This window comes from Procambarus clarkii, chromosome 50 (genome assembly GCF_040958095.1).
Source record: "Procambarus clarkii isolate CNS0578487 chromosome 50, FALCON_Pclarkii_2.0, whole genome shotgun sequence".
Classification (NCBI taxonomy): domain Eukaryota; kingdom Metazoa; phylum Arthropoda; class Malacostraca; order Decapoda; family Cambaridae; genus Procambarus; species Procambarus clarkii.
Genome location: NC_091199.1, coordinates 14078588 through 14094101, shown reverse-complemented (window position 1 = coordinate 14094101; position 15514 = coordinate 14078588). Strand labels below are relative to the sequence as shown.

Below are 15514 nucleotides of genomic sequence, written 5' to 3'. Positions count from 1 at the left end.
ACACATTTAATACCGTTTACCCTTTTCAATTCTTCATTGGTGACAATCAACCAGGCTATTGCTGTTTGCCGACCTACAACGCGCGTAGTCCTGGACACTACGGCACCTGGTACTGCTACACATATAATTTCCTTAGTAGCCTATAGCTACAAATGCTCTTTGCATTGTAGACTACTGCTACGCATATAATTTTCTTAGTAGCCTATAGCTACAAATGCTCTTTGCATTGTAGACTACTGCTACACATATAATTTCCTTAGTAGCCTATAGCTACAAATGCTCTTTGCATGGTAAGACTACTTTTCCACACTTAGCCTAGCCTCAGTAGTCTACCTTTTGAGTAATTTGCCTAAGTTTAGGAGCCTACTATATATATTAACACTTATAGCCTAGTAGATTTCCTGTTTAATATTTAGCCTACTATGGGCTACTTCTTTAATACTTTGCCTAGAAGTCTACTGATTTAACACTCAGCCAAGTTGGATACTGCTTTAACATTTGGCCTAGAGAGCCAAATGCTTCAACACTGCATAATAACCTGATTCTTAAACCAGGTTATCAGTCCTCAACCCGTCCTCGACTCAAGTCCATTACATCCAGCGGTCGACCCCACAGACGCATTCATAAATTTTAATATGCTGTTCATTCAAAACGGGAATTTTCTCAAGTATAAATTAATATTATAATATATTAGCATATTGTGCATATATAGGCATAGGTTAGGTGTTTAGGTTCTGTTGGCGATTATTTGTATTTGTAGTACGTGGGTGAAGCATTTATAGCGTTGTGATTCGAACAAAATTCGTCAGTAAAGCACTTGTTCCGGATATGTTCGAACGTCAGCAGTTGTGAGTCGTGTGTAAACCGCTTTTCATTCATAAACAGGGGGTTTGGCGGGTGCATGGAATCACTTTTGGATCTTTGTTTGGAGGACGGGCTGCAGTCCTGGTAATACAGTCGGGTTCGTTCTCGATTCACAATCGAGAATTCCAGGTTCGAATCCCGGGCGGGGTAGAAATGGTTGAGCGCGTCTCCTATCACCTCATGCCACTGTCCACCTAGCAGCAAATAGGGGCCCAGGAGTTAGTCAGCTTGTTGCGGAGTTGTATCATGGGGAAGGTCAGTAATTCGACCCTTCGATATAAGTCTAATATGTATTTTATGTGTAGACCTGACCAAATGTAAACTGTCGACAAAATTATTCGCACAACAAAATTATTCAAATGATAGAGTGCGAAAAGATACGTGAATTCAGAGACAATCATATAACAAATGTTCAAGAGATGTGTAAATATTTAATTCAAAATAATCTGCTACCAGAAATCTTAGCCAAATATCCCCAGTTTGCTAACTGTAGGTAGTAACTGGGTGAATGTTACCTATCCACCGCTGCCCTTTAGGTAGGGGGGCGGTGTGCAGGATAAACTTACTTTATTTATTTATTTATTTATTTATATATACAAGAGTTGTTACATTCTTGAACAGCACGCATAGTGTTTCGAGCAAGTCCTTAATCCTAATATTCCTCGGAATACGACCCGCCAAATCGTTTAACCACCAGGTACCCATTTTACTGTTGGAGTAAACAGAGGCTCCAGTTAAGGATTGGCGCCCAGTCAATCCTCCCCGGCCCTTCCAAGTGCTATATATAGGCGTAATGGCTTGGAACCTTTCCCTTGATAATTCCCTCCCACCCCGGCAACGCCAGGCGAGTGTCAAACCACTACGCCACGGGGACTGCACAATAAACATGTCAATTGGGACACTAGATCTCCACAGTTGCTTAGTTTAGAAACTACTTGTGGTCGATCTCGAGTCCATTGTTGACGTGACGATGTGTATTGAATGTTGTAACTAGCTCATCGTGACTAAGCTACTCTATCCCCTTTGAGATGTATTTTTTCATGTCTCAATAAACATACTTGAACTGTAACTTGCTTCTTGAGGTTATCTTGAGATGATTTCGGGGGTTTAGTGTCCCCGCGGTCCGGTCCTCGGCCAGGCCTCCACCCCAAGGAAGCAGCCCGTGACAGCTGACTTGCTCCCAGGTACCCATTTACTACTAGGTAACAGGGGCATCAGGGTGAAAGAAACTCTGCCCATTGTTTCTCGCCGGCGCCCGGGATCGAACCCAGGACCACAGGATCACGCGTCCAGTGTTCTGTCCGCTCAGCCACCGGCTCCAAGTTCTAGGAGGTAAATGAATCTAGGCTTAGCTAAATGAATTGTGGGGTTCAGTCCCTGAGCCCATTATGTGCCTCTGTAACCCTTTCCACTACCGCCCACAACATGGGTATGGGGTGCATAATAAATGAACTACTAAATTAACTTCCTGAATTACACAAAGCTTGTTAATAACTAAAACTGTATTAGTTATAACTTACATGGCTGCTACAGCAGCGATATGTCGTAACACCTTCTTCAGGCGTCGTGACACCTCCTTCAGGCGTCGTGACACCTCCTTCAGGCGTCTTGACACCTCCTTCAGGCGTCTTGACACCTCCTTCAGGCGTCTTGACACCTCCTTCAGGCGTCTTGACACCTCCCTCAAGCGTCGTGACACCTCCTTCAGGCGTCTTGACACCTCCTTCAGACGTTGTGACACCTGTTGCCCCCTGATAGTTGCCTAGTTCCTTCAGAAATTGCGACACCACCTTCAGACGCCGCGACCTGCAGGCGTCGCCACCTTCTGCGCGTCGTCACCCGGGTCGTCTGCGCACACCTCCTGCGCACCTCCCACTTTCAAAATTTTCTAAAATACATAAAAATCACAATTTCCTCCCAATTACATTGCCTTGATATTCGCAAATGTCTTTAATATAGATAACTAGCGTTTGTATCTGGCGCTTTGAATATTAAAAAGGGTTTAATTCATAACAATTATGCCATTTATGTGCTTCCTCTTGAAGCGTACGTTTATTATTGAACTGGTTTAAAATTTTGAATTTAGAGGTCTTGTATAGACATATACAGTGGAGTTAAATTATGTAAACCCAATTTATCTCGTGCGGAAATACTGATGAAGTACAAATTATTTCAAACATGGTTGGTAATTGAATTCAATAGGGTCACAGACTTATTCCAGGGCATGCCAAAAACGTTTGGGCAAGTTTCCTTATAACTGATGGCTCTGCTGGTCATCTAGCTGTAAATAAGTTCCCCCGGGGATTTAGGCAACTGTTGTGAGTTGCATCCTGGGTAAGATCAGTGAATTTATATATATAGGGACCTTGATAACCGTACTAGGCTACCAAAAACATAAAAGGTTACATCAACGAGGCTGAAGACAAAATTACCCAACTCACGCATATAACATGAAAGTGGTTTCCTGTGCCCGACTATAAGGGAAACCATATTAAGTTGAATCATAAATGAAAAAAATGCAGGGGCGTTGGTGTTCTTACGTAGCCTAATGCATATTCCGCATGCATATTAATGCATATTAATGCAATGGCTCGAGTAGTTATTAATTATGAAGCTTTCCCGTCCCCCCTCCTGGCATAGTATTTAAAACCCGTTTTAGAATTAAATCATACGAAATTTATAAGAAAATAATGCTATGAGGGAGAATTATCTTAGCCGGATTAACCATTTATTCAATCGAACCCATCCAAAAAAAAAGAGCCGAATGCCCATTATGGAACAATTTAACAAATTAACGCTTGTTATTCATTAAAAAAAAGTTCTCCAGAAAAAGGGGTCCTAGACCTAGTATATTAAAATGAATTTATAGCTTTTGTTCTTATTTAGTTGATACTAGGCTACTAGAACCTTCGATCCCCTTCTACCTACCACAGAAAACTAGAGTATTAATATATTAAACCTCTATACAGTATTAACTAGTGGCTCGCTCCTAACGCTTTTTCATCCATAGGGTTGTAAATTAAATTATTATTATTATAAACCCTTGGAACCGCCTACCCGCCAAAGCCGTTAGTGCCGAAGCAATACTGAATTTCAAAATCCAGCTCGATAAATTCATCAGGACGAATAGGAGGGTCTTTGACAAGCAGCCGGCTTCCTGTCCTCGTCGAGGCCACGAGAGAAATTTAGTGGCCCTCGGGTAAATTCTTTGCACTCTTTGTCATATAACGCTTTGAAATTACTGACGGTTTTGGCCTCCACCACCTTCTTACCTAACTTGTTCCAACCGTATACCACTCTGTTTACGAAAGTGAATTTTCTTATATTTCTCCGGCAGCTGTGTTTCGTTAGTTTAAATCTATGACCTCTTGTTCTTGTAGTTCCGGGTCTCAGGAATTCTTCCCTATCAATTTTATCGATTCCACTTACTAATATGTTACTAATGTACTTATCTAATTGTGCTTGCGGGGGGGTTGAGCTCTGGCTCTTTGGTCCCGCCTCTCAACTGTCAATCAACTAATGTACAGGTTCCTGAGCCTATTGGGCTCTATCATATCTACACTTGTAGCTGTGTATGGAGTCAGCCTCCACCACATCACTTCCTAATGTATTCCATTTGTCTACTACTCTGACACCGAAAAAATCTTTCTAACGTCTCTATGGCTCATTTGTGCACTCAGTTTCCATCTGTGTCCCCTGGTGCGTGTGCTCCTTGTGGTAAATAGCCTGTCTTTATCTACTCTATCAATTCCTCTGAGAATCTTGTATGTGGTGATCATGTCCCCCCTAACTCTTCCATCTCCCAGTGACGTGAGGTTTAATTCCCGTAGTCTCTCCTCGTAGCTCATAACCCTCAGTTCGGGTACTAGTCTGGTGGCAAACCTTTGAACCTTTTCCAGTTTAGTCTTATGCTTGACTAGATATGGACTCCATGCTGGAGCCGCATACTCCAGGATCGGTCTGACATATGTGGTATACAAAGTTCTGAACCTTACACAAGTTTCTAAAGGCCGTTCTTATGTTAGCCAACCTAGCATATGCCGCTGATGTTATCCTCTTGATATGAGCTTCAGAGGGCAGGTTTGGCGTGATATCAACATCCAGGTCTTTCTCTCTCTCAGACTCTTTAAGTATTTCATCTTCCAAATGATACCTTGTATCTGGTCTCCTGCTCCCAACACCTATCTTCGTTACATTGCATTTGCTTGGGTTAAACTTTAACAACCATTTGTTCGACCATTCCTACTGCTTGTCCAGGTCTTCTTGAAGCCTCAAGTTGTCCTCTGTCTTAATCCTGCTCATAATTTTGGCGTCGTCAGCAGATATTGAGAGGAGTGTGTGGGGCTATGCCAGTTATTCAGTCTCACACTTGTAGTCTGCACATATGTTGTCTTTGTATATTCCACAGGCTGCTGCAGTGCGCCCTGTTGACATTTCAACAGACCCATCAGCGTAAGCATAGTTCTCGTGAGGCCTTAAGTTATTTATAAAGAAATCAATGGTTTCAAGTGTTGTTGCTTTCGGAAGTGCTGGGTTTCCCATATTTTTTAGCTGATGGGAGTGTAAGACACTTGTATTTCAAAGTAAAGATATAATGGAATATCATTGGCTAGTACGTTGTATACAATAGGAATATTCAGTTTAATAAGATTGGCAACACTTCTACTCAACGAGCTTGCTTATAGGTTGCCCACTGGTGCGTTGGTAACACTTTTCCACCTACAAACAGCACTAGTCAGTTTTTCTCTCGTCCCATATCAAATCCTTATCCTGACCCAGTGCTATATAGTAGTAATGGCTTGGCGCTTTCCCCTGACAATTCTATTCCATTTCATTCTTAAAAAGTAAGAATGATGTACTGACACTGAAAATATTCTTTCTAACGTCTCTGTTTCATTTGGGTTTATTGCAGGGATCTACTACCGAGACCTTGCAAGCTATGAAATGGCGAAATTAGTTGAACTAACTTGTTGCTAGCACTTGGCCTATATACTCTGTAATCTCTTGTTAATAATACAATATAGAACTGGTGTAATTTCAGGGCGATGAAAGCTCGCACTCGCGCTCAAGCGCTTCCCACTTTAAGACAACTCCGAATGCTACTCTCCTTACGGAGATAATTATATATATAAAATGCTTTATAATGCATCAAATAACAATGAGATCATATATTACTCATATAAAATTTAAAGTATTGATACTAATATATACATATAACGAAGAATACGACGCAGTTATAGACATGGTTTAGTGATAATGTGCGAGAATCAGATTTCTCCTGAAATTATCGTCTGTTTATTTGTTTTAGTTTCTGGGGGAAGGTCGGCGGGCGGCGCTCCGTTTCCCTCAATCAATACAAGCTGTTGATTGACTAGCTTGTGGTGTCCCGCCCCTGGCATGGCCTCCCCGGTAGGTGAGGAGAACCTGGAAGATGTACCCATTGATGACTTCAGGGGCGCCACACTCCGCCTCGACCCTGGGTCTGGTCAGGTCTCCAGGAGCGTCAGCCCCAATTGTGACCCCACCTCTTCTTCCTCCAGGTGAAGATCCTCCTTCTCCTCCTTCTTCAGGTGAACCTTCTCCTCCAGACCCTTCTTCCTCCAGGTAAAGATCTTCCTCCTTCAGGTCAACCTCCTCCTCCAGGGGAGGATGTTCCTTCTTCAGTTGAACCTCCTGATCCTCCTCCTCCTCCTTCAGGTGAGGATATTCCTCCTTCAGGGGAGGATCTTCCTCCTTCAGTTGAATCTCCTGATCCTCCTCCTCCTCCAAGTGAGGATATTCCTCCTTCAGGTGAACCTCCTCCTCCTCCAGGGGAGGATCTTCCTTCTTCAGTTGAATCTCCTGATCCTCCTCCTCCTCCAGGTGAGGATATTCCTACTTCAGGGGAACCTCCTCCTCCAGAGGAGGATCTTCCTTCTTCAGTTGAATCTCCTGATCCTCCTCCTCCTCCAGGTGAGGATATTCCTACTTCAGGGGAACCTCCTCCTCCAGAGGAGGAACTTCCTTCTTCAGTTGAATCTCCTGATCCTCCTCCTCCTCCTCCAAGTGAGGATATTCCTCCTTCAGGGGAACCTTCTCCAGGGGAGGATCTTCCTTCTTCAGTTGAACCTCCTGATCCTCCTCCTCCTCCTGGTGAAGATATTCCTCCTTCAGGAGAACATTCTCCTCCCCAAGAATGTACCTAGATACTTTTCCTCCTCCTGGGTTGTACAGTGTAATACTGGCATAGACATTTTGTACTTGTAAGGATTTATAAGCAAACACAATTTCCTGTCATTTCTGTCGTAAAAAACGGCATGATTTAGGCTGCACTTACCCCAGGTGAACTATAACATGACAAATGTAACGAGAGGTCACGACCTCTCCGTAGCGTGCCATCGCATCTCCACAGATCTCCAGTATCAGCTAATGATACTGGTAATGGCTTCAAAGGGCCACCACTTACTGGCTTTTCATGCCTGTGCGACCTTTTGGGTGGCTTAATCTTAATCAATCATTAAATGTAAGGTTATGAGGCTATGTAATGATGATAGAGTTACAGGATGTCAGCTGGATGGTGATGAGAATGCAAAGTCTGATCGCAAAAGGGATCTGAGGTCATGATTAGGAAGAATTTAAAGCCAAAAAAATCAATGCATAAATGTTCAAAATAAGGCAAATAGGATACTAGGATTTATTTCTCAAAGCGTTAATAATAAAACGCCTGTTGTTTTATTCTTCAGCTATATCTTGCTTTTGTTAGGCTCTATTTAGGTTATGCAGTACAGTTTTGGTCGCCACATTATAGAATGGACATAAATTTACTAGAATGCATCCCGCATAGGATGACAAAAGTTAATCCCGCAAATTAGAAACCTTCCACGTGAAAAGGAGATTTAAAAAGCCTAATTTACATTCTTTAGAAAGGGAAAGATTTGGGGATGATTTCATTGAGGTGTTCAAGTAGATGAATGGGTATAACAAGGGGGGAGATTAATACGGTATTAAATATATCAACATACAATAGAACAAGAAACAATGTATATAAATTGGAAAAGTTTAGATTTAGGAAAGTAAATACTGGTTCGGTAACAGGGTTGTGGATTTGCGGAACAAATTACCAAGCAAAATAGTAGATATAAATCTTATGATTGTTGCAATCATAGGTTAGACATATACAGTATATGAAAGAGTTTGGGTGGATATCAATAGGAGCTGCCACATATGGATAAATAGAACTAGCATAGTTTCATTGATTCTTATTTTCTTATGTTCTTATAATATATGACGTAAATTGTTATCTAAGGTAAAAGTGTTTCACCGTAATGAATAAGCGTCTATACATTAACAGTGTCTAAAGAACTTCCTGGACATATCATATTGTTTGGATTAGACCAAAACAAGGTCAACAAGAAGAAAATCGGTAGTCAGAAGGAAGAGGATTCAATCGTACACACTGGGTGCTCCCACGTATGCATGTTAATGTGATTTTTTTGTGCAAGATCAACAAAACCTTGGGCAGTCCATCATGGACACACATAAGGGGGGGGGAACTGGTGGCTGAGTGAACAGCATGCTGTACACCTAATCCCGTGGTCCGGGGTTTGATTCCCGGCGCTGGCGAGAAACCAATAACTCCCAGATCCCCTTTGCTGGCGAAGGGGATCTGGGAGTTATGATTAGTAAGTATTTGAAACCAAAAATTCAATGCATAAATGTTCGTAATAAGGCAAATAGGATACTGAGATTTATTAATCGAAGCGTTAGTAATAAGACTCCTGGTGTTGTTGTTCAGCTATATATTGCTCTTGTTAGGCCCCATTTAGATTATGCAGTTCAGTTTCATTGCCATTCTATAGAACGGATATAAATTCACTAGAACGCATCCAGCATCTAGAAAGGCCAAGAATTAGGGGTGACATGATAGAGGTTTAAAAGTGGATGAATGAACATATCAAAGGGGGATATTAATAGGATATTAAAAGTATCAACACAAGACAGAACACAAAACAATGGGTATAAATTAAATATGCTTTGATTAGGAAAAACCTGGATAAATACTGTACTGTATTGGTTCAGTAATAATTCTGTTGATTTTTGGAACCAATTACTGCGTAACATAATAGAAGATTCTGCCCGAAACGCTTTGTGTAATAGTGGCTTTAGGCATTGTATATACTAGCTCTATCTATAAATTCATGAATATTTGTATCACACCCTGTATTTATGTACTTTACCTGAATAAACAATTGAAAATTTAAAAAAACAAAGTAGGATCCCTTGATTGTTTCAAGCATAGGTTAGACATATACTGTATATGAATGAGATTCGGTGGATAAAAATAGCCGGTGCCTTGTATGAGCCAATAGGTCTTCTGCAGTTACCTTCATTCTCATGTTCTTATGTTCAAATGCCTCTGTTCACATAGCAGTAAATAGATACCTAGGAGTTGATGTGGGGGGTTGCATCCCAGGAGGGTCAGTAGTTTAACCTTTGGGTGACTGCCATACAACTCTTAAGTATACATATATGCAAACTTCCAAAACAATGGGGATAAATTGGATAAGTTTAGATTTAGGAAAGACTTGGGTAAATACTGTTTCGGTAACAGGGTTGTTGATTTGTGGAACCAATTACCGCATAACGTGGTGGAGGTGGGGTCCCTCGATTGTTTCAAGCGTGGGTTGGACATGTATATGAGTGGGATTGGGTGGTTATAAATAGGAGCTGCCTCGTATAGACCAATAGGCCTTCTGCAGTTACCTTTGTTCTTATGTTCTTAACTTCATGTATTTCCTCACACAAACTCATGAAGTGCTACATTGTAAGTTTGAGCCGATTGCATAGTAGAACAAATTTCAAAAAGAAAAGATAAAATAAGTGATTTATATAACTACAGTAGTACCTTCCTTAGCTATCACTGGACCTTGTCAAGAAGAATGTATGGAGAATAAGATCAAAGAACCCAGTTGTGGTGTTTATCATGCCGTCTGTTGGTGGTGGTTGGTAGGTGTAGCTTAGTGGGTTAACTGGAAGTTGATGAAGTGAAAAATAAGGAATTTTTCATTGTGCCTTCTGGCAGTCATTTGAGATTAAATTGAGTGTTCTGTAGTGCTTTCCTAATACCATCAAGACCCTGTTGGGATGTTTGATGGATTTCTGTGGTGCTAGTATGGAATGTTGACTTTGTTCAATTCTCATGATGCAGTCCAATAGTACCCATAAGGGGAAGCCAAGTGAGTCGCTCAGTTGGTTTTTGTATACATTTGTAGCCTATAAAATACAAAAAAGTGGTCAGTACTATAGCTCTTGCCTTCATTGAGTTTATTATAATGAGTAAATAGTGTGAGCATTGAACATTTTTGTATCCTTTCAGGTACATAGATGATAAAAATCGTCCTGTCCTGCGCACAGCAATCAGTGACCCTACTACGGATGTAGTTACTCCGCCCACTCCTGACCAGGCCAATAACTTTTATTGTAGCCAAGGTATGTGAACATGAAACTGAAGGTATTATAATACTAATAATTTAATAATAATAATTCATCCCATCCTTCAAAAGTTATTGGGGCCTATAGGTGGAATATGTAAAATATTGACTGATGTACCCAAAGAGTTTACTTTCATACAAACAGAATTCAAAAGTGCATAGAAAGTAAGTGTACAGTCATCATAAAGAGTACAATAACCATAAACATAACTTAACCTGTTCTAGGCCTGAATAAGCAGCCCTAGGCCTAGCATACACTTATATGCTTAAGTTAGTGTGTGTGTGTGTATGTATGAATGTATGTATGTATGTATAATATATACAGTATGTATATATACACTCACACACTATATATACTGTATGTACAGTATACAGTACTTGAAAGCTGCTGGCTTCCTGTCCTTGTTGAGACCACTAGTGTTAGTGGCCCTTGGGTGAATTTAGGTAAATACTAGGTCTAGGAAAAGTTAGGTTCAGTCATGGCCTTCATTCTCTTGCCCTCTTCAAAATTTATAGTACAAAATGTGGTGTTCTGTGGGGAGCCCCATTGGCTCCCTGAAGCTATCCCACTGATATAGTACTATCCTATTTCAGGCCATGAGCCAGAACCTGGCCCCCTCACAGAGGTACAGGTAGCAGTGGTCTATGAACACTACTTTTAAAGTTTTATCATCTTGCCATCAACCAGGAAACCACCAGAAAGGTAGGCAAATCAAAACAGACTACTGCCTGGTTGAAAAAAGGAACCTATGACCTCAAATTATCAAAAGAACTCCCCCACAATGAAAACAAGCAGCCAAAACGTTGTCCGACAAACTACCCCACTTGTTAGCTCCACCTACCCCCCATTGGGGGGGGGGTGGAGCCAGCCCAGTGCCACCAGTCAGTTCTTGACTGATGCTCTGATGCTTGTGCCCGGCGGTCATTGGTTTACTCTGGCAATAGGTTTCTGGGACGTTTGGGGCGTTTTGCCTTGAGAGGCTCTTCCAACACGAATGTGTGCCTTGGTCAGGAATTTGGAGCTGGAGGGGTCCTTTGGATGCTTGGTTGGTTTGGCCTGGGGTGCATCATGTGTTATGTCTGGTGGTGGCCTTGCACCGCTACTTGCGGGCCACTGGTTCTGTTTCAGTGGTTGATCCGGTTTCCCTGGTTCTCTGTTCCAGGGCTTGTGTGTTTCAGGTTGTCTGCAGTGTCATCAAGTCTAGCCAGCCTGCGGTCTAACCTCATGCCAATGATGTTTGAAAATATGCCCATCATGCATACTTGGGATTTTTGGGAACATGTCCCAAAATCCTCATGCTCGAATATTGTCCCAATATTTGAGCACCAGGGTTTTGGAGGTCTTAACAGGGTCCTGGCCACTCGCTACATTATCAATGTTTCTGGGCCTAGTAGTGCCTGTGTCTCATACGATCGGTGGTTGCAGTCAGTTGTCTTGACTTCGCGTTGAGGAGCGAGGACCGACTGCCTCCCGGGTAAGTCCCCTCTTGTTTTGTCTTTGGATAAGTAGTTCCAGGGAGCTGAAGGGGCTTTCCCCAGAAAACCAGCGTTGAATGTAATGAAACACCATTTTCTGGGTGAGACCCACAGGCTCCCCAGCATCCCTCCCTCCCTTTGGTTGGCATTTTTTCACAGTTCTTGATATCCAGCCTCAGAACTGCAGGGTGGATAGCCGGCATGGGGGTCTGGGGCTCCCCCTTCCCGGGAAGGGAAGGGGGTAGTTGCGCAGACAGCGGCATGGTGACGTGGTGACATCATACTCGTTTGCTCATTTACATTTGGAGTGTTCTGTCCACTAGTTTGGCTTTCAATAGCAATATTTTAACCGGAATAGGGGTTTGTTTAGGGGCGCTTACCTTTCTGGGTCCCTGACCCAGTCAATGGCAAACATAGAATGCTTCCAACTACAATCTTGAGGTCATCTTGAGATGATTTCGGGGCTTTTAGTATCCCCGCGGCCCGGTCTTCGACCAGGCCTCCACCCCCAGGAAGCAGCCCGTGACAGCTGACTAACACCCAGGTACCTATTTTACTGCTAGGTAACAGGGGCATAGGGTGAAAGAAACTCTGCCCATTGTTTCTCGCCGGCGCCTGGGATCGAACCCAGGACCACAGGATCACAAGTCCAGCGTGCTGTCCTCTCGGCCGACTGGCTCCTTACAAAGGAGTTTCTGTAGACCATTGCTCCTCGTGCCTCTCTGAGGGTGCCAGGTTCTAGCTCGTGATCCCGGTAGGGCTAGAACTCCATGTGCATTGACTGATGTCCGGGTCTAATACATTCATATCAGTCCGGTTAGCTCCAGGGAGACGCTGGGTCTCACCCAGAAAATGGCGTTTCATTACATTCAATGCTGTTTTTTTATCTCCAGTCTCATGCCTCCCCCATCCCCATTTTTATCTATGAAGAGTCATGAGCAGTGTTTCACGTCGAGTCTCTGAATGAAGTGGGTGAGATATTGTTGAGTGATTTAATGGAGTGTGGTGTGCTGGTTCTCCATGAATCAAGTGTTGCTTGGACTCAATTAAATTTTTTTATTTTTTTGCTTTTATATTACCATTCCATCTTTCAATACATGTCTCCCCACATCATGATAAATGGGTTAATGCCGATGAAGGTGCCTCTGTTGGTTTCAGGATGTGGTTACCTTGAGGTTACCTTGAGGTGCTTCCGGGGCTTAGCGTCCCCACCCTGTCGTCGACCAGGCCTCCTGGTTGCCGGACTGATCAACCAGGCTGTTGGATGCGGCTGCTCGCAGCCTGACGTATGAGTCACAGCCTGGTTGATCAGGTATCCTTTGGAGGTGCTTATCCAGTTCACTCTTGAACACTGTGAGGGGTCGGCCAGTTATGCCCCTTATGTGTAGTGGAAGCGTGTTGAGCAGTCTCGGGCCTCTGATGTTGATAGAGTTCTCTCTTAGAGTACCTGTTGCCAGGTATCCATGTTGTACCTGTTGCCAGGTAACTCTGCATGGTTACCATGCAGAGTATCATGTGTGTGAAAGTTCTGAGGTTTTCCAATCATTTGGTCACTTAGTCGCAACCTGTTAAGAGAAACTATTGAGGACTGCAGTTTATATTGACGTTGTCACATTATTATCAGTATGCTGTCAGTCTTGTTGTAGATCTGTTAATGACTTTTGTAATCTAGCTACAAATGAAATACTGTACTTGACACATTTAATGTTTTGTCTATGGATGTTTGTTTTCTCAGGTTTGAGTCGATCCTTTTATCAGCAACCCCCAATTGGCCGGCCACGACGGGCGTCATGGCATGCAGATACAGGAAGCGAGCCTGCCATAGATGAATTTTTTTCTGTCAGAGTTGGAGCACTCGAACAGGCAGTGGAGGAATGCCAACATCTTACAGACCCATTGATTGATGGGGCAATCAAGGGAGCATGGCTGTTAACTGAGTAAGTATATTTGGATATTCTTGACATTTAAACAAAGGATCTGGAAGCAAGTTGTGTATTACCTATGAAGGATTTTGATAGTTCTTGGTCTGTTTGAAGAGTATCTCAAATAGCTGATCTTTTCTATTCAAATTCTCTTTGGTTCAATTCGTGTCTACCTGGTGCCCTCTCCTGTGGTAGTCATTACACTTGATATCTTGCTGGCAATTTTTAGCAGTATGCTTTGTCTGATTACAGTTGACAAGGGCCTAGTTATTGTGTAGGGAGGATGCATAGGCTGATCACCACCTGTACTTCCTTCAATTTAGCAATTGAGCCCATTGTTGAGTATACTGATGATGATGAGAACATTGGTAAGGTTGGTAATGCATCATATGACTGATTATACTGCTGAGTGTGTGGAGGTAAAAAATTTGGTTAGGGTGGCCTCCCTGCATTCAGCCCTTCTAATAGGTGCATTCTAGCTAGTAAAGTTTTTACTTGGTTGGCTCATGTACAGGTGGAGTGGACACATCTTGGTTTTCAATTATAGGTGTGAGAGGCTGTGACGTTCAGTTGGCAAGAAAAGGGGATGCAGTGGGCGTTGTATTTGGGGTATCATCTCCATGTATTACCTTAGGTTGTGTGACAGCAGGTATTGTCTAAGACACGGTGGTGGCTGAAGATTCTGCCAAGGTATTTCCAGTGCTGGAGTTGTCCTGGTTTCCCCGTAGAGCTTTAAGATGGCCAGATATCAACAACTCTTTAGCTATTGAGTTGATAGCAATGGAAAAGTTCCAACTTCTGTCAATTTCATCAGCTTCTCCTAAGCAGCTAGTCTTTTGTCAAGGTGGGATCTGATTTTGTCTTGACTTGAATAAGTCAGTGGGTCTTGTATATTGCACATCTAAAAATATGTACAGTATATCTAATTCTATACTGTTACTGCATATCTTATTTGATCTTATAATGAATCTATTACCACTTTCATTCCTATAGATTTTCTCATTTAATTGTAGTGGAAATAAAATGTTCATACGTTAAGCTAAACTGCCTCAGGCACTTTCATAAACAAAATTGATGGTATTTTACCCTTATACATTCCCCATACCTGCTTGATGGGTTTCTGGGAGTGCTTCTACTCCCCAAGCCTGGCCTGAGGCCAGGCTTGACTTGTGAGAGTTTGGTCCGGCCCACAGGCCCATATAGCCACCACAGCTCCGGTTGTGATAAAAATGTGTATTGTAGCAGAGCTCTGGGGTAATGGAGTTAGATGCTTTATTCACCACGAGATATGCAAGGATAGTTTGTTTTTGTGAGCTAATGCTTTGATACTATGCTTTACAGGATTAACCACTGGGACATTGAAAAAGAACGGGTTGTGATTCTTTGTGATTTGTCACTGCTAGTGGTCAAATATGATTTCATCGCTCTTCGCCATATTGAATTTACTCGGATATGTCTTACATCACTGGAAAACCTTCAGATTGGGGAGCTGACGTACCCAAGCCACTCCCTTGTACCGTGAGTTTCTGCAGCTTGACTTCTAATGTGTTATGTGAGCTTTGTTACTTAGCATATTCTAAAGAACTTGGCTAAAATGATTACTGGAAAATATTTTGCAATTAAATCAGTATTGTTGTTTTTAGTTTTTAAATTCAAGTATTTTCATGTGCAGTAATTATTATTGTACACAATATAAAAACAAATAGACATTACGGATGCAATGGCCACTGCCAGCACTTTCTTTTGGCAATAGCTTTAGTCTGAATATATTGGTACGAATTC

The 15514-nt window shown here is 42.3% G+C and overlaps 2 protein-coding genes across 12 annotated transcripts in view; one reads left to right on the top strand and one right to left on the bottom strand.

The window, feature by feature from the left end:
* LOC123772661 (serine-aspartate repeat-containing protein I) overlaps positions 1–2717 on the bottom strand; it is a 41733-nt gene extending 39016 nt beyond the window's left edge. Inside the window, exon 1 of the mRNA XM_069303574.1 lies at positions 2385–2717. The gene's annotated coding sequence lies outside the window, so the exon portion shown is untranslated. The remainder of the gene's footprint in view (positions 1–2384) is intronic.
* LOC138351612 (tumor protein p63-regulated gene 1-like protein) overlaps positions 976–15514 on the top strand; it is a 52755-nt gene continuing 38216 nt past the window's right edge. For 4 of the 11 annotated variants that reach the window (XR_011222563.1, XR_011222562.1, XM_069303577.1 and 1 more), the window contains exons 1-5: positions 1014–1119; positions 6173–6468; positions 10220–10332; positions 13546–13747; positions 15074–15250. Coding sequence is in view for 7 of the 11 variants with exons in the window: in XM_069303577.1 (XP_069159678.1) it covers positions 6296–6468; positions 10220–10332; positions 13546–13747; positions 15074–15250 (665 nt within the window). In the remaining 4 variants the exon portion in view is untranslated. Of the gene's footprint in view, positions 1120–6172; positions 6469–10219; positions 10333–10928; positions 11038–13545; positions 13748–15073; positions 15251–15514 lie in introns of all 11 variants that reach the window. The other 7 variants (XR_011222561.1, XR_011222560.1, XM_069303576.1 and 4 more) reach the window with 3 other exon arrangements.